The 23,944-nt window shown below is 38.4% G+C and overlaps 1 protein-coding gene across 1 annotated transcript; it reads right to left on the minus strand.

The window, feature by feature from the left end:
- Positions 1-776: 776 nt before the first annotated feature.
- CYP27C1 (cytochrome P450 family 27 subfamily C member 1) lies at positions 777-22,647 on the minus strand. Its single transcript, XM_005153827.4, has 9 exons — positions 22,283-22,647; positions 17,418-17,608; positions 15,562-15,761; positions 12,786-12,995; positions 10,909-11,072; positions 6,209-6,375; positions 5,021-5,099; positions 3,837-4,040; positions 777-1,500 (listed from the first exon to the last, which is right to left on the minus strand). The coding sequence occupies exons 1-9, from the start codon at positions 22,619-22,621 to the stop codon at positions 1,384-1,386; spliced, it is 1,671 nt and encodes a 556-aa protein (XP_005153884.2). The 5' UTR covers positions 22,622-22,647; the 3' UTR covers positions 777-1,383.
- Between the last annotated feature and the right edge of the window lie 1,297 nt (positions 22,648-23,944).

Consider the following 23,944-nt stretch of genomic DNA (forward strand, 5'->3'; position numbering starts at 1 on the left):
CTGTTAAAAATTGAGTTGCGTAACATTTTTTAACTCTTCATATGGTTGAGAAGTTTATGGATATCAGTACGTAAGCTGCCTCATGAACAGTCAGAGCCTGATGCGTAAACAGTTAACTATACATAATTACAGTTAATTTCATATTAGGTTATGTAGGTTTGAATGATGTTCAAGGCATAACATGGTCCCAAGGTATAAGGTTTCTCTCAAAAATGATGAAGTTAGGTTATTGCAGTGACACTAAAGTTATCTAAGGACCGAAGTATCATGCAAGAGAGACTTTTCTGTTAGTGGTCATAGGAAAAATAAAATAATAAAAAAATGAAAAACAAAACAACAAAACTTTTCAGGTATTTACTCTTTGTAAAGAAGAAATTAAGACATGGTAAGATGATGGTAAGAAGAAAAAATCTCCAAATATGTTAGTAGTCACATTTCCATCCTCCTGAAGAGAACTGTGCACCTGCCTATGGGTTCAGCATGACACAATGCGAAGTTTCCCCTTCTTACTGTTGAAGAACTGTGAAGATAGTTAATAGCAACATTTTAATTAAATTATTAAAACGTAGCAACTACTTTATTTTTATTATTTAAATTTAGTTTTGGAATAATATTAACTAGAACTGTGAAAGTGGCTTGCCCTGTTCCACCTAGCATATGCTTTGGTGATGAGAACAATGTCTGGATTCATAACTCCACAATGTGACACTTAAGCTTTTATTTTAAAGATTTTTTTTTCTTAATTATATAGAAACATTCATAGGGATTATGTTTGGATAAACTTTCAATTGTTCTGTATTTTGAGCCTAACCAGAAATTGACATGAATTGTATTTTTTCTATCTTTTCATATTACTGTAGTAGCTTTTTAATACAAACGGGGTAAATGTTTCTACAGACAAGAGAGAAATGAACTCAGAGTTTCAATGTTAGGTGGAAGCCTTTAAAAAACATGGGAGGACAAAAAACAAGGAAACACAAACTCATAAACTCAACTAATTTTCACATATTATATACTAAAATGCATGCTTGCAAATAGACTCACCGAGTAGCTGACTTTCATGACAAAGCAGTGTAACAAAAGCACTGAATGATAGGACTGAATTTTGGTTGGGCTTTTTTTCAATGCGTATGTTGCTATTACTAGCAATCTTTCCAGGTAAGGGCAGATACCCAGTGAAAGAAGTAATTTTTTCACTATATATTTTCATAGGTGTAATTATTACAGAAGAGGTAATTTCTCTTATGTACTACTGTTACTAAGGCAGAACATAATCCTTGACCATTTTGCCAAATACCTACAAACCATAGAACAAGCATGATTAAACATCCATAAGATGCAAGTTGGTTCTCAAAAATCATACATTTCCAAAACACTGGAGTCTCACTTTCTTTCAGAAAATCTCACATTGATGGAGTTTCCAGGAGTCAAAAGTCCATGAGTTTTGGCATGAACTGGTTCAGTTTTGGGAGAAATTTTGATCTCAAAATTCTGAAGCAACTGTGGAAATAAACAGGACAAATATTACAAAAGCTGCAGAGTTACAGACGAAGGTTAGACTTTAGAGAATATAGCAGACTGTCATAAACAAAATTTCTGTTGCCAATTCTGTGGAGTTTAAGTGCTATGATTCCCACACAGAAAAAATAGTTGTTAGAAGGTGAAGATTACAGTTAAAAATCTTCTTTCTTTGACTGAGGGAGGACTGAGCCAGTCCTTTCTGAAGAATTTCCACACAACTAGATTAAACAGTCTGAACTATCAAAGAAACTAAGATCTCTTCAAACCTCGTAAGACAGCAAGTGCCCAGTGCACCACGTAAAACATAGTTCAAGAAGTCAAATATTAGAGCCTCTCCTGAGCAGAATAACTATAATTCAATCATCCAGGTTCTCCATACATTAAAATTCTGTTTCCATACACTTAATAAAACTGAGAATCAATTGCAAATCAGAGAAATAATGGGCTAAAAGAAACTCCAAGAGATCTACCTCACTCTTCCTGAGACTGAGCATAGAATACCTGCCATCTATTTTTAAAACTTCAAGAAGGAGATACCATAACATCCTCAACTTTTCCTAACTCTCAATCGCTTTGTCCTATACACTAAGCAATCTTCTTTTATCCTTCTAGTAAACATGATGAGCAATGTGTTATTTTCCTATATATAACTATTTTTAGTGTTACATCTTAGATCAAATTTTCATCTCATTCTTCTCTTTTCAAGCCCCTCAATCTTTGTTATTCTCTCAGTCTTCCCCCCATTTGATTATGTTGTCTTTAAAATGTAGCACACAGGTTCAGTTGTGTATTATTATCTAGTCGAGGATTTGTCAGGGTGTTAAGACTGAGTAATTTAACTCCTCTTTCTGACATACAGCATGCTTGCTAATACTGTTAATATACCCAAGAATTACACTGCTTTGTCAGAGTAGCATAATTATTGCTGACAGATTTTTTACTATTTCCAAGTCTGTTTCTATGCTACTAATTACCCAGATGGTCAGCAACTTGTAGTTAAACAACTGATTTCTTCTACAGGCAGTAACTTGCAACTTTCCTTAGTGAACAATTGTGTTGATTCCGGAACATTTCTCCATTTTTTCATAATTCTGTATTCACATCCTTTGATTTTAACTTCATTCATGTCAGCCTGGTATCCTATGCAAACACTAAAAGCATTCTCTAATCCATCATTTCCACTGTTAATGAAAATACCAACCTAAATCAAATGCAGGACAGAGTCTTACAGAATTTTAATAAAATGCTTTCCCAGTTCAACAGCTGCTGCCTCCAGCTATTTCTTTTTCCTAATCAGTTGTGCATGCATTTTATAGGTACTTCCATCTGGAACAAATTTTATTAATTTAATTATGAGAACAATGTATAAGACATGAAAAACACTTCCTGAAGTACCTCAATGGTTGTAAATACATTCTGTGCTATTTTGTTCCAGTTTCTTTCCAGGAAACAAAAGCAGGCTCACTATTACTTCCTTGATACTCCTTTTGAAAAAGAAGCAAATATGCTTGTCTTATCCAGCCCCCTGAGAGCTATCTCACTGTGAGTTCCAAAAGACAGACACTTAATTGTTCAGAGATTGCCCTAGGAGTTTACTTAAGGAAATTCTAAGGTAAATTCAATCAAGCTTTGCTTTGAATACATATAATGGTCTAAATATTTCTACAGATAAGTAACTATAAATAGTTTCCAATTTTTTGCACAATCTGAGCTCAGTATTTGCATTAAATGGTGTTTTCTAAATGACAAAAAATGTAGCAGCTGTTGCGAAGCTTTCTTTCTGATATGAAACAATGGAAAACTATATATATATGTAGATACTAACTACTTATATAAATATAAATTATGTATATCCAAAGCAATAATAAGGTTAGAAGAAAGAACAAGAAAGGACAGAAGACCACAGAACATAGAAAAATTCTATTTGTCATTACACTGTGGTCATTACAGGGATATAAAAACTACTTCATGTATTTGTAAGTATTGAATTCTTCATAGCTAAAATAGTCAAACTGAGCAGATGATAATTGTAGTATACATTGCAAAAGACTTCAAATTTGCTTACAAAAACCTTCTATACTGAATCTATATATTTCCTTAAAAATCTTACCTTTATTTGTACTATAAGGATTTTTAATTCTGCAATGTAGTTTAACTAGCATGCCACATTTCAAGCATCCTTTGCAGGATAAGCATATTAAACAACACTCAAAAACAAAGTTTTTGAGCACTGTAAGATATCCAGAAATGGTATACATAGAAAAGAATCATACCAATATATTTTTCTTCTTGTAATGCTGTCACATAGTTCTAACCTGAATCAGTGCAAGATGAATTTCCAGCTCTGCAATTCTTTTTCCTATACAACTTCGAATGCCATAACCAAAGGGAATGGAACCAAAATTGTCTACTCTGTCGAAGTTATCTTTCCTCAGCCAGCGCTCAGGTCGGAACTCATTTGCCATTGAGAAATTTTCTTCACTGTATGAAGTAGCATAATGACAGAGTGCCAGCTGTGTCTGAGGAAATAAATCATATTTGTTCTTAGCTAACTCCAATATATATAACAAAATACAGAAGTATTTGTAATTAATGCCATTCCTGCAATATGAAATTATAAATATTAAGTATCTTTGAGTAATTCTAGAAGAAAAAAAGGATACCTGAAATATCAGATCACATTCTCACCTGGTTGAATGAAATAATCTTCAAATTGTTTAAAATGTTGCTGGATACATTAGAAAAGATGCAGTAGTGAAGGAGATGGGAACAAAAGTCACAAGTACTAGGAATTGTCTCAGTATGAGAGAAAGGGAAAAGATACAAGACAATGGAAAAGTAAAACAATAGATGATGAGAAGGAAAAAACACCACACCACCTCAGGAAAAAGAACAGCAATAATTGATATGATGATGTTTCCAAATTAATGGGGGGGGGGCGAGGAGGGAAGAGAAGGATCTGTGTGGAATAATATTTAAATAACTGTATTAAGAATTAAGAATCCTAACTGATTTAAAGCTACGTAGCTCTAACAGGAATGCTGCCATTTAAAATAGATCCATACAGTTCTACCATGATCTCTGTGCAATCTTTGCTGGATTTAAACTGTGACAGTAGTATAAAGATTCATCATTTTAAAAGGAAATTAAACTCTCTACAAAGGGAATAAACAGTCAAAGAATTGGAAAACTGCAAGAATAATGAAAGTAATGCTTTTTAAATGAAATTGTAACATCGCACAGAGAAGTTAATAGACTACACCCTCAGGAATATTAAAAACAAGTCATGAGGACAAACCTAAAAAACCCAGCATCAACAAAGTCAATTATAAATCCAGTTTTGTCATATAAATGGTTATTATTGAAATATTTTCTTCTTAATGCTCTAACTTGGTGAAATCTTTTGAAAACAATTAAGTGGATATATATTGTAAAAGATCACATTTCATACACAAAAAAATAAACTGTGTTCTCTGGAGAGGACTGCAATAGAACCTACCCCTTTAGGTATCAAGTATCCTCCAATAATCAAGTCTTTTTGGGTCACTCTTCCATTTCCTGGCAATACTGGATATAACCTAGAGACAAATATTTATGAGAAGTAATATCTAAATACAACTTTAAAAGTTTAGATTCCAATTTGCATTTGCAAATATGCATTATGAATGCAATATGCATTCACAGAAAAAAGGTTTTTCAAAAGTACAGAACACCTTTGAGATTCAAAAGCCCTGAATCATCTCTGAGAATGTGATTAGTACCTGAGAAAACTTATTATTAGTAACTGGAGGTTGAGCTGTTTGGCCTGTATATTTATTTGCTTTACACATGTACAAAAAATGCAATCAACTTGTCAAGCTGGAGATGTTTTAGCACTACTGGGAGCTGAAAAAGCCTTGTTGATGGCTTCCCTAAAGTCCTCTTACTGCCCTCTCCTCACTATGAACGTTTGGTATAAACATTAAAAAAGTAAGTCACATGTCTTCAATTTAAATCAAGAAGCTTAAAATCACTGTAGTGGCACTGCAAAGTACCAGTGTGGGGCAGAAGGTTGTTACAGTCCATCAGAGAGACTAATACTTTCAAAGGCAAAAAAATAGCTTTCAATTACTTACCTTAACAGACATGTCTTACATATGTCATACTACTTCTATCACACTAAAAACACTAAACATTATACAATCGAGCATATTTCATTGCTTAGGCATCCTTGGACACAATACTTACACAACAAATAAAAGCAGAAGCAGCAAACAGCAGTGAGAGCAACCAAATACAAATGTTAGTAGGGACTCTACAGGGATGCTGGTGGGGGACTCTTCATTAGGGACTGTAGTGATAGGACAAGGGGTAAGGGGTTAAAACTTAAACAGCAGAGGTTTAGACTGAATATAAGGAAGAAATTCTTTACTGTTAGGGTGGTGAGGCACTGGAATGGGTTGTCCAGGGAGGTAGTGAATGCTCCATCCCTGGCAGTGTTCAAGACCAGGTTGGATGAAGCCTTGGGTGATATGGTTTAGTGTGAGGTGTCCCTGCCCATGGCAGAGGGGTTGGAACTAGATGATCTTAAGGTCCTTTCCAACCCTAACTGTTCTATGATTCTATGATTCTATGACTCAAAATCCACTACAGCTACATGGAATTAATTTTTTTAATTAATGATCATAGTTGTCAGCTACCTGCTTACCTCAAGGTTTCTTTCAGCACAGCTCTAATCAAAGGCAATTTTGGGATATCATGAGCAACAGGAACTTGGTCTTTTCCCAGTTTATTGACTATTTCCTCATAAACACATTGTTGAACCTTGGGGTGCTTCGCCAACATGTATGTTGCCCAGGACAAAGTAAAAGCAGTCTAAGGAAGAAAGCACATAACCACCATCATCAAGTTCAATAAGACTAGTTTAAGAATAACTTCAAGCCAAGAAAAACAACCAGTTTTCAACTATGTGTTTCATAAATTTACGGTTATAAAACAGACTAGCAATGATTCATATTTGGACTCAATGAGATGTTGTCAGACATCACCAGCCTTCCTTCATATTTTTCCCATCCAAAAAATCGCCCACATACCAAAACAATCCATGCTGATATTTTTCTAGTGACATATAAAAAGCAACAGAAAAAACAAATGCAACCAAAACTGCATGAACACTCTGAACAAAAATGGATTAAGTTAACTGTTAGTTTTCAATATGTGTTTCACCTTTCTTCCCAACAAAATTGTTTCACAGGAAGCAAGAGAATATACAGAAATCAAGAGAATACTACTCAGAATATTACCAACCCCTTTTAAGCATATGGTGGTCTCCTATTAGCCTCCACACAACAGATTTATTATTACTAAGATTATACCTTACCCTTTGGTAAGCAGTGCTACATCACAGCTAGCACTTTCTACCTCACAAACACTGTCATTTGTCTGAATTTCAGCATCCTATTGACAGCTTTCTTAAGGAAGCTTGAAGAAGAGCCTATATATTCAAAGTGGCCCCCAAAATGTTAAAATACACTCCTCTCCTAATTAATAATGCAAATAATTAGCAAGGCTCCAGAAGAGAGGTACTGTGTGAAAAATATTTTTAAAATATTTTGTACAAAGGAAGAAATGGGACACAAGGCAGGAGACAGTTCAGCTCTGAGCACAAGATAATTTAAAGGAACCCCATTATCTAATCCTCTTTCACCTCAGCTGGAAAGGTTGCACTTCAATGCACATACGTGGTTTAGGACACATTCTCAGCTCATGCACTCCATCTGTACTAACATGAAAATAAGTACAGTGATCCAATATTTACCATTATTTTAACCATGAATCCCCTCTTGTTTAAGCTACATGGATTTCTCAGCCTATCCCATTCAAATACTAGACAGACTCTGGACACTTTCATTCTACTGTCACTTGCATTCAGACATTAAGGTCAAGCAGATAGCCTTATTTGATCCTGTTTCCCTCACAATCATAACTGAAGACAGAAAATTTGCCATGAAAATGTGTTTTCAGTGTTCCTGAGTAATTATGGCAAAGTGACAATGCAATCATTCTGTTCCTCGCCTATATTGTTCTTAACAACTTTGTAGAACCATAGAATGGTTTGGGTTGGAAGGGACCTTAAAGTTCATCCAGTTCCAACCCCCCTGCCATGGGCTGGTACACCTTCCACTACACCAGGTTGCTCAAAGACCCATCCACCCTGGCCTTGAACACTGACAGGGATGGTGTATAGATAACTTCTCTGAGCAACCTGTTCCAGTGCCTCACCACTCTCATAGTGAAGAATTTCTTCCTAATATCTAATGTAAATCTACCCTTCTTCAGTTTAAAGCCAGTTCCCCATGTCCTGTTACTATATGATGTTGGAAAAAGACCCTCTCCAGCTTTCCTGTAGCCCCCTTTAAGTACTGAAAGGCTGCTGTAAGGTCTCCCTGAAGCCTACTCTTCTCCAGGCTGAAAAAGCCCAATTCTCTCAGCCTGTCTTCATAGGAGAGGTGCCTCAGCCCTCATCTTTGTGACCTTCCTCTGGACTTGCTCTAACAGATCCATATCCTTCTTATGTTGGGGGCCCAGAACTGGATGCAGTACTCCAGTTAGGATCCCGTGAGAGTGAAGCAGAGGTGCAGAATCACCTCCTTTGGCCTGCTGGTCATGCTCCTTTGATGCATCCCAGGATACAGCTGGCTTTCTGGGCTGCAAGCGCTCTTTGCCAGATTATGTTGAGCTTCTAATCAACCAGCATCTCAGGCCTGGCTGCTCATAATCCAGTCTCCGCCCAGCTTGCATTTGTGCTTGGGATTGCCCCAACCCAGGTAGCAGGACCTTGCATTTGGCCTTGTTGAACTTTAGGAGGTTTGCACCAGCCCACCTCTCAAGCCTCTCAAAATCTCTCTGGATGGCACCCCTTCCCTTCACTGTGTTGACAGCACCACACAGCTTAGTGTCACCAGCAAACTTCCTGAGGACACACTCAATCCCAGTGTCGATGTTGCTGACAAAGATGTTGAGCAGTGCTGGTCCCAATACTGACCCCTGACAAACACCACTCAAAGATGGTCTCCACTTGGACATCGAGCTGTTGACCATAACTCTTTGAGTGCAGCCATCAAGCCAATTCCTTATCCACTGGGTGGTCCATTCATCAAATCCATGCCTTTCCAATTTAAAAACAAGGATGTTGTGCAGGACAGTTTTAAATGATCTGCACAAGTCCAGACAGATGATGTCAGTTGCTCTTCCCTTATCCACCAATCCTGTAACTCCATCATAAAAGGCCACCAAATTTGTCAGACACTCTTTGCCTTTAGCGAAGCCATGCTGGCTGTCACCTTCTCACTTTCCATGTGCCTTATCTCAGTTTCCAGGAGGATCCGCTCCATGCTTTTGCAGCATTTAAGACAGAAAAATTGTAAATTGTACCACAATTTTTTAAAATTATTTTTAAGTGTATTTTTTTCAACTTGTATAATGAAGAGAGACAAAAAGTTTCCTATGTAGAAAGTGAAACAGCTTTATTTTCAGCTTCTCACTCATTAGTACAACAAAGCATCAGTTTATGAACAATGTATGGGTAAAACCCCCAACTTCCTGAAATGTCCTATTTTGGGCTTATATTTAAGAAAAATTTAGAATCCAAATTCATCAAGTCTTATCTTCAAACAAATGCTAGAAGTATCATTCTCAGAACCTTTCTGTTTTTCTTCTTGCAATATTGAGTGTCCCTTGCTAAAATGCAATTCTGTTTTATTCCTCCCAGAGCTCAAAGGAGCTGGCAATTGTGCCAGCTGTGTACAGAACTCTGATACAAACACTGTTTCTTCCCAGGTTCCCAACTCCTTCATAACCTCTTAAAAATTAGCACTATTCCAGGGACAGCCAAAATGCTTTGTAGCTGAAACCTTCATTACAATTTCGTTGAAAGCTTTTATAACCCTCTAAACCTCTTTCAGTTTCTATGATAAAATGAGAACTGAAGTGACAGGGGTAGGGGAAAAGATTCCCTCAGTTTCAGTCTTGCACTTGAAAATGAGGAAATCAGAAGTACCATTCTCTCAAAAGAAAAAAGAAAAAATGCTGCTGGCTGAGAAAGCTGAGTCAAATGGAAAATTGTTGGCATGAACTTGAACTTTTTTCTCTTAGTTTAATGAAAATTCTGTCACACACTAAGAATGGAAAATTAATGATATGAAATATTAGAAAATTAATGGGATGAATAACTGTGCTTTACTTGAGAACCAAACATCAAAAAACTCTCCAAACTCATAAGCCCTTTGGGATATTTGGCCAATGAAACAATCTTAAAGTTTTACATATGCTCCTTATGTTGGAATTCAGAAGTACTACTTTTTTTTACAAACTTTTTTAAAACAAAAAAAAATGGATTTCAGTTATCCAGAGAGGGTTTTCACTTTAAGGCTACTTTACTTTTTAACTAATTTTAATCTTTTCTACTGTAAGACTATTAAACAGTCCTACATAGCACTTTCTTTATCAAATTCGTATACTTTAAAAATTTGTTCAGTTACAAACATTTACAATAAATGTTCACTGATATTCTGAATAACTCTGTATACGTTGTGTATACAACACAATAACTCATTTTTATCATTTCTCATTCTTCTGATTGTCATGCTGCAGTCAATACCAAGCTACACTGATGACAGGAATGAGAGGAAGGGAAGATACATACATGACTTTAATATTTCTTCAAATACTCTAGATGACAAATCAGAAGAATGAGGAAAGATGGCCACACACAATGCTTCACTAGGTGTTAATGTATTCCATACGCTAGCCTCATTAATACTGAGTCCCATTACCTCAGCTCTTTGCCTCAGACTGACTCTATGTTGTCAACACAAGCATGGGTAAACTTATGCCTTATCCACATCAATGCTTGTTTAACACCCACCTCCTAATAAACTTCAGCAGAACCCAGGAGCCAATCCATAATATGTGCTTCAGTTGATTTAATCAGCGACACAAGAAAATCCTTTACCAAATTCCACCTATGAGTTTACTGATCAATTTTTTTACACTAACTTTCAGCAGCCTTTTTTATTGTGGTCTACCTAAAGAATCACAAAAACCAGCCCAGTATTCAAACTAGTACAAGAAAATTTATGAAATTCAAACCCAATGTAAAGACAATGGCTATTTTGTCTGTTTAATAAACTGCAGAACCCAAAGTGATGAGTTCCTAGCTAGAACAGAACACCAATTTAATTCCAGCAGAGAGATTATGAAGTGATGTATTTTCTACCACTTTAAAGATGTCATGACTTAAATGTGTCAGAATTTATGTCCTTATAAACAACATAACTCCCTGAAGATAGCTGCAAATTGTACTGATTTGAAAACAACTGTGCACAAGAAAAATGGTAACAAGCTTACTGTGTCCACTCCTGCCAGAAGCATTTCAGTCATATTGGCATAGATCTCTTCCAAAGTAAGTTCCTTACTCACTAGGAGGTATGTAAGTAGCCCACCATTCACTTCTTCTCCTCGATCCAGCTGAGACTGAACAGCCTTCAATTTGTTGTCAACATGGATCTGACCTTTGGTATTAAAAAAATAATAAATAATTAAGCTTCCATTTTTATTTTTCTGCTGGTTTCAGACAGTAATGACATTTCTCCCTTATGCTACACTACATATAGAAATAAAATAATCTATTTTCTCAAGGAAAAGATAACAGAGTAGTGGTGGAGGTCAGTAGGTACTTATGTTAAGTGAAGACTGAGCTGACAGGAACCTAGATAGCTCACAGCATGAGAAGGCTGAGTGCAAAGAAAGGACACAGGAGACTATAGCTTCTGACATGGAACGAAGGAAGCTCAAGGTCAAGTCTTTCTGCCCACCTGTCTTGTTTTCTGATGACCCTGCTAGAAGTGGTGAACTCTGCAGAGCATGCTGTAACTCAGCACACAGATGCTGTTACAAGATGTTAGCTGCAACCAGAAGGTCAAAGCCACAGAATTGAATTACACTGAAGATGAGGAGAATTAAGTAATAATAAAAACTGAAAAACATCAGTGAATGACACTTTGAACAAGTTCACCCACAATCCCATTTATATTTCAATGATTACAAACACCTTCAGTGAAACAAGGGCTTTAAAAAGAGGAAAAACCTCAGAAACTTAATGCCTCACAGAATGAACTTACAAAAAAAGGAACTAGAATTAACACATTCCTTTGTGAAGCCTACACAAATATACACATACTGCATAGTGATTTTCACCATTTGATTCCTTTCTCAGAAAGGGATTCAACAAAGAAACAGCATCACAAGTTTCAAATAGAACAGATTCCTCAAGAACAGTTTTTCAGCCACTGTTAGGATAAAGCTGAAGTCTACCGTTATTTTTAACTCCTAAGAGGCAACAAGAGTACATTATTGTGGGAAATAATGTAAAAGTGGCAGTGTAAAAATGTACACGGTTCACAGAAAACACACTTAAATCAGCATTATGTGGGTTCCCTAATGCCTACTACATGTACAGATCAATACATATTAAAAAATAAGCATACAAGGTATACTAAAGGTTAAGAAACTAAAGAATCTGACCTCAGGAAGGTGTACACAGACCTAACTAGACAAACAGTGCTAATAAAATAAAATAAAAAAAAAATGCAGCTTTCTAACATCAGAAAAAGAAAGATGATGCAAAATATTAAAAAGAAAAAAAATATTGCAAAGACAAGTCCTTCTTCTTACATGAAAGCTGATTCATAAAGTAGCCTGGAATGCTTTATTTAAAAAAAAAAAAAACATACTGTAGTACAGCAGTATACTTCTATGTCAACTTACATGCTTGTATGGTAGATACTTAATCTTCACAAAGAATATAAGTAACTGCTAAGTCTAATTTTTTAACTTTCTAGTCAATTTTAGTGGTGACTGTTTGTCAGAGTGCCTGACTGAAAATTTGTTGAAGTCAACAAAACTACCCTCATTAAAATTTGAGTGGCTTAAGATAAAGTCTTGGCAAAGAACTCAAACCTGGAGTAAGGCCTGGGTGCTGGAACAGATGAAGACAACCAAAGAAACAGCAGTATAAAATAGGGAATATTTAAAGTGTAACGGTAAATTTTCTTTTCAATAGAGTATGTTTTTTAAATGGTTCCTCTGGCCAGTCTGTGGTTAATGTGAAATTTACTTCTGCCACAATGTCTGCCTAGAATTTTAGAAAAGAAATGCAGCAAGTCCTGTCCAAACACACAGAACCTGCAGAAATACAGTCGAACTTTTCTACTACTAAATCTTACTAAATTTGAAGAGTCCATCCCAGGATCTGCAGAACTCCCTCCAGGGTTTTGGAATAAGTGGACGAAGCCATTTGGGAATAGCACCTGCATACATAGTGGTCTTAAACATACTAAACATCAACTCCAGAGCCTCAATATATTCAACAGTCTGCTGCGGGACGTTGTTTTCCAGGCAGCCCAACCGGCATTCATACAGAATAGTTGCCACACCTGCACATATGAAATCAAAGAATTTGCTATACACATGCATACATACATATTAATAATTTAAGGAATTAAAATGCTAACATTTTACTACCTTACAAAAATATTTAGTTATTATTACTGTAGTTGGGATCAAATAAAATGAAATTTAAAACAGTAAAAAGTCCCAGCTAAACACTGTAGTGAGACAGTGGTTGCTATGTCAGTAATGCTCAAACTGAGAAGACAGCCAGGAATTCCACCAGAAGTAGAGCAGCCCTCCAGCATGTTTGCTGTGTTTTGCATTGCACCACAAATCCTGAGCCTGTTGTGTTGGCCTCTGAACACACAAGGACACCCCAGTCCAAAGGCATTTCTGATAACTGTGGTAACACCTCAAATTTCTAGCAGTTAGCCACTTTTCTTCAAATATGCCTTTCTTTGGCATATGCTGGTAGTAAATGAATAATGAGTATGCACAAACAGATAAAGAGCTTGCACACTAGACAGTGATTTTACTGCACACAATATATTCCATGTAAACCTGAAAATCAGCAAGTGTGGGACACTGTTGCAAGTGACAGTGTTGACTCATCTCTTCTTCCTGACTTGCTATAATTTCCTCAGATTTTTTCTTCTGCAATATTGCAGTGATCACTACTAGAAATATCATTTCCCCCCACCAACAAACAGTACTTATATTTTCAGTAAATTATTGTTCTTCTTCCCAACTCTGGACCATCTCTTCCCTTTATTAATTCTTACCTGTTTAAAGAGTGTCCCTGCAATCTCTCAGGTCAGTTTTATAAACATACCCAAATTATTAAATACTAGACAGAACCCAGCCAGGAACTGCCCTACTGGAGTAAGCCAAAATATTCTTTCAGTTTGACAGCACCATTTACTAATTACTTCCTGAAATGGGTTTCTAGCAATTTTTCCTCTCAACTTGCAAAATCTAGATGACATTATCCAGTTTATTAATGAAAATATCACATGGTATAGTATAAAAAGTATTCCTTTTACCAAAATAATCTTATTTAATGATTTTTATCAAAACCAGTAGGGAAATTAGGAAATGTAAAAAAGCATTTAGATAATCTCCCAAAGCCATTTGCAACAAACCAAATGTTTCAAATAAATGTTGTGCTTTTAAATTCATTAGCAGTTTGTCCACATCTTCTCAGGAAATATTAGAATAACTGTTAACTAGATAATTAGAATAAATGGTCTATTAACACTCTAGTCTCTTTTTTCTCGTTTTTTTTTTCTTTTAAAAACATAGTACAGTAGATAATGGTGGTTTTCTTTGTTCTTCCCCTCATCAAACTCTCCATAAATTCTTGAGTATACATACATGTAGATATTTTAAGAAAATTTCCTTTTTCCCTGTTCTTTGCTTTGTATTTCTTCTTTAGAGACAAAAATAGTTTTAAAATCTGGCTATTTTTAACTCACTCTTCTTTCTCTAATTTTTCTCCCTGGGAAGATTATTTTTCTGTGCCTTTTATTTCTCTTGTGCCTCTTTCAGCAGCTGCTAGCTCTTACACATTCTTCTGCTCTTTACACAGTCCTTTCAAAAAAAATCTTACACATTGGTTCCCTGAACATTTGACAGTGTAAGTTAACTAAAACCACAATTCGTATAGGAAATAAGTGTGTGCCAGGCACAAGTTATAAATGAAAAGCTAAAGGAATGCAAAGAATTTAAACCAACCCATCAGTTAAAGTGAACCTGTAAGCTCAAGATTTTAAAATTCCATAAAGTTGGTAAATCTTCATTTAATCCCATTTTTAGATATTATTAATGTAGAAGAGACTCAGTTTAGTTTACCAAAAGGCAGACACCAGTTTGATACAGCATCTTCATAGATGAGCAATTTGGAAGTTCTTACAAAGCCCAAATGATTCAGCTGCCTGTCAGCAGAGTACCTATGTTTTTAAAAGGCGCTAAGTGTAACATCAGGTTCTATGCAGTCAGTTAAAGGAATGCATGAAATAGAATCACTATTAAGATGTCTGTAAGAACACAGGAAATGCCATGATAGCTCAGGCTGGTGTACCGTTTAGCATTCCCTCACTAATGGTAGCTAGTGGCAGACGACTTTAAAGCAAGCATAACAACCCTACACCTGGCATGTGTAAGCATTCGAAAGCAGTATCTTTTCCCACATTAAGCTATAAAAAGAATTTAGATCCATCACACAGTGATTCTCCACCTGGAATTTGGTTAGTATGTTTTTAAATTGACATGTCTTCGAAGTCACACAATTAGAAAGTTAGCACCCTTATTCTTGCAAAATTAATACAGAAATAGAGTACTGAAACTGCTCAGGAGCTTGATTGCACATTTTACCTATATGCCAGCGTTTCCACAGGAATTAACCCTTACTACAAGGTATCATCTCTTTGGAGTCTACAAAGGACTTCTACTGATAACTGCTGTACTAAGTAGGAAGACATCTGAAAGCAATCAAGCTTCCCTTTTCAGATTAATCACAAAGCAGCACTAGTAATTTGCCAAAAATGCCTAACCATAAGCACACTGCTTTACATCTACTTTCTTTACAGATGCTATACAGCCTGGGCTTACCTTCCATTGAATACTTGAAGAAAAGGTTGTTAACATTGGTCACTGTTTGCCCATCGTCCTCTTGACTTCTGAGGGTGTGGATTCTTTTAATTAAGTCTGTGATTACTTCATTGACTCCCTCAGAGTAAACAGCCACATCTTTGGGTTTCAGAATTTTCTGCCTCAGTACACTTCTCATTTTTAGCCATTGTTCCCCCTCCCTAGAAGAGATTATTAATAATGTCTATACGCAATTTTCCTTAACAATCACCAGCTGGATAAGAGCTTCTCAATGAAACAATTTATGATTTTTCATGTCAAATGAAAGCAAATGGTGAAAATTATGATCACGTGTACTTGGTATTATGCTGCTATAGTTTTATGATGTATTTATTGTATATCCTCATTAAATTTCAGTGTTGCAATGTGTATGTACAAGTGCAAGTCAATCTCTGGTTTCAGTGACAGAAGGTGCCCACTTGGTACTTTGAATTTGACAAGCACCTCTGTATCAGTATTTTAGTAGTAGCTAACACAAGAAATTAGCAAAATTTGCTTATGAAAATTACTTTAAATAAACATTTGAATTATTCAAATGTTTTTAAATTTTTTATTAAAAATATTTCAAACAAACCAAAAATTTGTTTTTACCTAGAACTGGTGTTTAAGTATCAAAGACAGGTAACACATTCAGATTTGACAAATCAAGGATCTGATCTAGTACCATAAATTCCATTTCTGATACATCACTTTCAGGTACCCTAATTCTAAACCTACAAAGTAATAGGATAGCAGACCCAGCTATAAGGAAACAATTTACAGCTAGATTCTCTTTTAACTGAGCTATGTATCAAAATCTTTGTGCTGAAGACTAAAAATCTGAATTGCAGCATCTGCATGCTTTGTATAAGCAGAGTACTTGGGAACAGTGGTTCGAGAGATACCTTTCTATTCCTTATGAAGACATATGCATTTATTTTAAATTGCTATGTGTTCCCCCCTTCCTTTTTTCTTTTCTTCTCCTGGAGCAATGCTGCTGCAAGTTACTTACTGACCAGCAAAATAATCTCTTTAGCAGATATTTTCTGACTCTCTTGATTTAAGATCTCATCTAACAAAATATAAAGAACTATTAGTTTGACTCTAAACTGCTCTGAAGATTTGAGTCTGCAGTGCAACACATAATGCCTTTTCCTACAAGTAAAGAAACAGACTGTCCATGACTCTGGAAATCAGTTTCTCTCAAAACAAACATCCTAAGTCAGTGGGGATGGCGAGTAGCTCACAGTGGCAACTAAACACACCCACATGCACTGCCAGTTTATGTAAGCTTTACAGACAGAAAAGTTCGAGAATCAGCCATGTTCAAAAATATCTGCATGGGGATACACTACAGTGTGAATTCACCATGTAGTGACTCCTCTGCATTGATCTACTGAGGGGGCACTTCAATAAACAATAAAGCAAAAACCAACCTGAGCCAACAAGTCCACAGAGCACGCTGACAACTGGATGCAACCGTTCAGATGCAGTAAAACCACATTTGCACAGTGCTCTTCCAAAGTTAATAAGCCCTGTTCTGCAATACTGCTAACAAGCGAGTCAGCTCAGACAGCTCTATTTTGATACACATTCCTCATGAATGGTTTTGTGTAAGGTATCTTACTCCACATCCAAACTACCCATCATTACCATCCCTTTCAAAATTTACAGCAGAACAGACAATTCACTATCAATACTTACCCTCTTCCCTCCTCTAGACACACAAATTTCCCCATACAGAAAAACCTGAATTCCCAGACAACCTGTAGAGTACTTCAGAAAATCACTAAACTTTAACAAGAAAACAAAGAAAATGAAGGAGTAGCAACACTTACGCAGAAATAAGTCCAGTGGCTCTCCCTCGCAAGTCTCTGTACTCCTGCCAGGATTCCATGTTAGCTCTTTGTGGTGCTCTACCTTCTGCTCGGAGGACTTGAGCAACCATATCTCGATCTGCAATGGATACAACAAACTGGGGACCAAAGTGAGACTTGAAGATCTTTCCATACTCCTGAGTGTGTTTTTGCTACAATATCACCAACAGAGAAACAGAAGTAAAGTATTACTAAGGAAAAATATCACAAAAGGAAAATGACAATCTGTCATGTAGTGAATCAATCTATGACATCTAGAACTTGATCACCAGGCTTCCAGTCAACGAATGGTTTGGAATGGCAGCAGAAAGTATCTAAGCATTACTGTGGAATATTCACAAGGAAAACAGAGAGGTCACACCTCTGACTGAAAAGACCCAAAGCTGTGAGGCACAGAGTGTAAGTGAAACCAAATACCAAGAAGATGAAGAGACTTGGGGCACCTAAAAACACATCCCTTCAGATCAAACAGATTAGAAAGTCTGAGAAAACAAAAAATGTGGAGGCAAATAGGTGAAATAAACAGTAGAATACAAAAATATAATAATTTACTTTTAACGTCTTTTGTAAATACTTAGTGTACCAATTTGTTCTTTACAAATAACTATCTATAAGTTTCTCACACCTAACTATGATAGCACAGCAGCCTAATGAAGAACTGCATTTTGGGACAGTGTCATCAGCAATTTTCTTAGAAAGACATATGTTAATTCTGCAAAAGGAAGAAAAAGTTAAGGTCTTATTCCAGCAGTGAGGTTTGTTTAGTGGCTGATCTACAAGTTGCATGACTCAAGCTGGAGGCAAGCAACAGGCAATAAAGGCTTAGAAAACATTATATATATTAAAAAAAAGTTTTTCAGTAAGATTTGTACTATCACTGTACCATTAAATCTTACTATTTCAAATAAATTTCATTCTGATGTGGTAATAAAATGAAACACTCAACTCCCAGGAGTTCACTTGGAGTAGAAGTACATAATATTTTAGAGGCACACCCCCCCCCCCAAACTGAAAAGGAGTTGCTAAAGAGCTATTCTCAGGAACTTGAATTTAAGAAAGCTTTAAATTTTAACATGTTTAGTTCAGCTTAAAGTAGCAAAATGAGGTAAACCAACCAAAGCTTAACTTTGACACATTACCTTGCAGAGTTACACTGATTATAAATCAAATGTTGCATCAGTCAGATTGTAAAGAAATAAATAAATGTAAACAAATGTTATATAAATCAGTTGTATCAATGATGTCTGATAAAACTACACTAGTGAAAGTTTAGTGTTGACCCTTGATTAACTTACAAGTAATATTTTTTTAATCAGTCTTGGTTATAGAAATGAATTTTTTAATTGCCAACAATAAGTTTAAGATACATTAATCACTCTTCAGCATGTGGTACCAAGTGCCTATATAAAATGTTAACTCTTTCTATCCATTTCCCACACGAAACAAGAGTTGTGTAATTGTGGTCTCTGCCAATCTCCTCTTTACTACTTTTGGAGCCCAATGGCCAATTTCAGTCAAGTTAACAGAGAGCTACAACTATATTCTTACCGTTTTCCAAAATCAGCACCTGGATTCAAATAAGACACATGTATTAGTCACCCTGATAAGGGAAATGCTACAATAGGAACTCAGCTGTTATCATTTCTGCCTGATTGGCTGCTAACCAAACACCACATGCAGACCCAAGCATATCAATGTATGAACAAGCACATTCAAACCCCAAAGTATCTTCAGAGACACTGGAACTGAACATGAGGAGAAATGAGAGCATGGAGTCTTCGAAGAAAAGAATGAGTTGGGAGATGGGTGCTGCAAGGAAGAGGCACTGGAGTGAGGGGCATACGGGTCACCAGTCACAAAAAAACAGGTTCAACAAATTTTGCTATTTAGAGAGCAGCTGGTTTTTCCACAGTGAGGTTTACATATGAGAATGAACTTTAACAGAAAACAAATCAAGGGTGAAGCCATACAATCAAATAAATGCAATACTAATTTTAAAACAGAAAAAGGCAAGGACAAGATATTTGGGCATCTCTTGCTTTTAAAATAGAATGATATTCACTGCATCAATTTTGTGTTTAAAAAAATTACAGGAATTTTTCTTCCATATTTTCTATCACAACATAGGTTTTCTTCCTCTTGTTCCAAAACGTAAAAATATTACACTTTAATGTCTCACATACCACTCTCACCCCAGGCATTTTTGCACATCATAAATTCAAACTGCCAGCATCCAAACCTTCCATCCTCACCTTTCTTTAAACTTGCATAGCACTGATGATACAAGAGGGATATAACCCCATCAAATTAAAAATACTTTTCTTTTGTCATAATTGCTGTAGGCATTACTGCTCTGGTCAGGAGTAACTGGAATCATGTTACTGAGAACAGAACCTCCTTTGTGAAAAGGGCTCAGCTTCCCCACCCCTTCTGCATATAGCGTACAAATATTTGTGTGCACCAAAGGACATCATTTAAGTAGCTGTGCAGGTTACCAAAGGGGTTCAGATTAATTCATTCCTGATGTTCACTGTATTGTTAAGTTTAACAGACTGTTATTAATCCGGATAATGCCTATTTGCATCCAGCATGTACGCAAACAAGGCACTCATGACTTGCAAAGGGATTTTTGAGACTCAAAACAAAATAAAAATCAGTCTCATATTAAAACTCCTCCTTATCCCTCCTCCTGACTTCCTTTCTATGAATAATATTCATGCAAGAAGAAAATACTCGTATCAGCTAGTGGTAGTGAACAGTATATACTATGTAGTTTGTCTTACATTCCTTTTACTAGTTTGAATTATTTTCAGTGAAAGAAATTGAATGCAATAGTAGTTGGGGGAGCTTGGTTGGTTTGTTTGTTTTCGCGTTATGACTTCTGAGTGTCTCTTAAATTCTGCATACTACCACTGAGGCAGAGAAAAAAAGAAACATAACCTAGCAGAAAGCTTTCGTTTCATCTGCATGTCCCTGGGTTAGCAAGCAAATAAGTTGAGCAATTCATCATTGGCAATTTTGCTTAGCTTTCATCAAACACAGCATGCACCGAGGAGCTTAACACTTGTTTTTATAGATCTAAATAGTAAATGCAACAGACAGGCAGAACCAAGCAACTTTTCTTTTTCCTGCCTCTTTCTGGTGTTTTTATGTCCTTTGTAAATCCTAACTTTTGAGTTTTGATCCTCAAACCATTTAAAGTCCTGTCCTGTTCCTTTTGGTTTCCCTTTTCTGTTTTTACTTCCCACTCTCTTTTTTTACTTCAGTGATTTTCAGGCAGTGAACCTCTTGGGGTTGTCTGTGAATTTCTTCCCAGCAACCTAAGAAAGGCCACTAAGAAAAGCAAAATAACAAATGCCACGTTTGAGGTATTCCCAAGAGATCTGTACTGCCAGTGGAAAGCTTTATGGATCCACAACTGCAAAAGGATGAGAAACACTACTTTTCTCCCTCAAACACACGTGCTCACTTCAGAATTGCTTGGATTACATGTGGAAAGGGCCCCAAGAGATGCACTGTGACTGTTTAGAAATGAAACCCACGTGTTTGGCCAAGCAACCAAAAACTCATCTTTTGATATAGTTAGCCTTGCAGTAAGACGGTTACCCATCCCAGCATCAGCAAACGCTGTACAGAGGAAGGATACTGGTCACCAGCTCCTGCTGGCCCAGGCACGGATAGCCGTGCTTCTCCCTTCGCCTGCTCCGGCTGAGGAGGTGTACACACTGCACGCAGTACCCCGCGCACCACCACAGAGGTGGCAGTGCCCAAACCACCGAGGACAGTTCTCAACCCCCATCCCCGTTCACATTTACTTCTCCGTCTCCGCACCCCGCCCGGCCTCCAGAGCCACCCCTGCCCCAGGTGACAAGAGCCGCCCGCCGCCCTCCCCTCATCCCGCCATCGGGCCCCTCATCCCGCCCTCCCCTCCCCATCACCGCTAGCCAATGGGGCTGCCGGGGGAGGGGGAGCGCGGACAGCGCGGGCCGCCACTGCCGTCTGCCCCACCACACACACACACACACAGAGGGGAGGTTTCAAACCGCCCGCCCGCCTCCCGCTGCGGGGAGCGGGGCGGCAGCCGGGGGCCGGGCAGCGCTGACAGCGGCGCGACCAGGCGGGAATACCGCCCCCGCCGGGGACCTATATATGCGAAGTGTATTTATGTAAGGGGAGGCCAGGGCAGAAGCGAGGGCTGGAGAAACAAAATGGTCTCTTGCCCAGAGTAGAGGGGCTGAGCTGAAGGAAGGAACGCGGCGGCAGTCCCCCGCACACTGCCCGGGCGGCGGCGCCTCAGCACGCCTCAGGCGGTCCTGGGTGGAAACGGCCCGGCACTGCCTCACCTTCGGGGCGGGTGCTGCCGTCCGAGGAAAGCCCATGTTTCCTAGCTCTGCCCGCAAAAAGTAAGCTCTCTGCAAGTCTGTGAAACCACCAGTTCAAAAAGATGGATTGATATTTTCCCCCCTTTTTAGTCTTAAGACACCTCCTAAGAGTTCAAAATAGGCATAAAGATCAAAACGGAGAGCTCAGGCGCCCCGCGCACGGGGGACGTGGGTCCCGGGAACGCGGGTGCCGGCACGGCTCACAGAACGAGCTCACAGGCTCCTCACCGAAACAAAAACGCTAAACCCTACAGTGCTATGGGAGAGGGAGACTGAATGGGGGGATCCTCTGGATCGCGGCTCCTGGCTAACAGCGGGAACGCGGCGATGAATAGCTGCGGTACTGCTAACCCGATGTCTAACCAAGGTTTTGTGAGGAGAGAAGAGGAAAAGTTTAAGTAACCCCTGGGTGAATAAACCATTAAATAGCCGAGTAAGCTGTACCTGGATTTCATGGATGCGGCCGAAGCCGTTCTTCCAGAAGAACTCGTAGAGATTGTAGAGGGTGTTGGGTCCGGGCATTTCGTGCAGGCTCTTCACCCTGCCAAGCCGGCGCGGGGCGGGCTCCAGCAGCTCCCCTGCGCGCCCCGAGCCCCCCACCGCCGCCTTGCCTTTGTTCTCTGCCGCCGCTGGGGAGTTATTCTGCACCTCCAGGGACTGGCTGCTGGAACGTGTGGGCAGCTGGTGAAACCTGCTGGCAAAAAGCGCATGGCAGAAGGAAGTTCCCTCGGATTCAAGCGTCTGCTTGCATTTCATGGCCAGAACTCTCGTGAAGAAAGACATGTCTTTTAATTTCGGAAAGGTCCACTTTGCTCCTGCAGCTGCTTTTTATTTGGTTGCTCCTTCTTCGCTGCCCGCGTTAACTTGTACAAGCAGCACTTCTCCAAACTCTTGCTGCACGGGCATCAGTTTACAAAGACCATTATTTAACGCTCCCTCCCCTAGGGCTGGAAAAGGGGGGTGGGTCTGGGATGAGACTTGAATAGAACTAACCTATTATTTCGTATAATTCAAATCAGATAAATTTACCCATTAAACACGCAGCCAAAGTTGAGGTTTCCCCTCTTTCCCCAACTGGTTTGGCAAAATGCCCACAAAAGGATTTATCCTATCTTTCTCCTTAAGTAAAAAGGTGAGTTTAGGGCTATTTTCTTCAGTGGCATTAATTCATTTCTGTATGTTGGAAAATGCTGTATTTCCTGTGAGTTCTCTTACTACCATTCTTTATCCGGTAACATATGTACAAAACATTTTAGCATTGACACACAAGTAGCAGTGGCTTTAAACAGTAACTTTACAGTTTCTGTCAATTACAAGATCCGGAGATGTTATATGCATTGCAGAACGATTTAACTTCTGGACAGGATATACTCCATAAGCAGCTTACATCAACTTTTGTAAAAAATAACCAGTGCCCTGTAACTGCATAGTGTTCCACCCCAGTTTTGCCTCAATTCACCTGTATAGATGCATTGTTCAACATCTTTGTCGGTGACATGGACAGTGGGATTAAATGTGCCCTCAGCAACTTTGCCGATGACACCAAGCTGTGTGGTTCAGTTGATACAGTGGAGGGAAGGAATGCCATCCAGAGGGACATTGACACGCTTGTGAGGTGGGCTGATGCCAACCTCATGAAGTTTAACCATGCCAAGTGCAAGGTACTACACCTGGGTCGGAGCAATCCCAGGCACAGCTACAGACTGGGCAAAGAAATTAGGAGCAGCCCTGCGGAGAAGGACTTGGGCGTGTTAGTCAATGAGAAAATGAACATGAGCCAGCAGTGTGCACTCACAGCCCAGAAAGCCAACCGTATCCTGGGCTGCATCAAAAGAAGCATGACCAGCAGGTCAAAGGAGGTGATCCTGCCCCTCTACTCTGCTCTCATGAGACCTCACTTGGAGTATTGTGTGCAGTTCTGGTGTCCTCAACATAAAAAGGACATGGAACTGTTAGAACAAGTCCAGAGGAGGGCCATGAGGATGATCAGGGGACTGGAGCACTTCCTGTATGAAGACAGGCTGAGAAAGTTGGGGCTGTTCAGCCTGGAGAAGGCTGCATGGAGACCTCATAGCAGCCTTCCAGTATCTGAAGGGGGCCTACAGG

This window comes from Melopsittacus undulatus, chromosome 4, assembly GCF_012275295.1.
Source record: "Melopsittacus undulatus isolate bMelUnd1 chromosome 4, bMelUnd1.mat.Z, whole genome shotgun sequence".
NCBI lineage: Eukaryota > Metazoa > Chordata > Aves > Psittaciformes > Psittaculidae > Melopsittacus > Melopsittacus undulatus.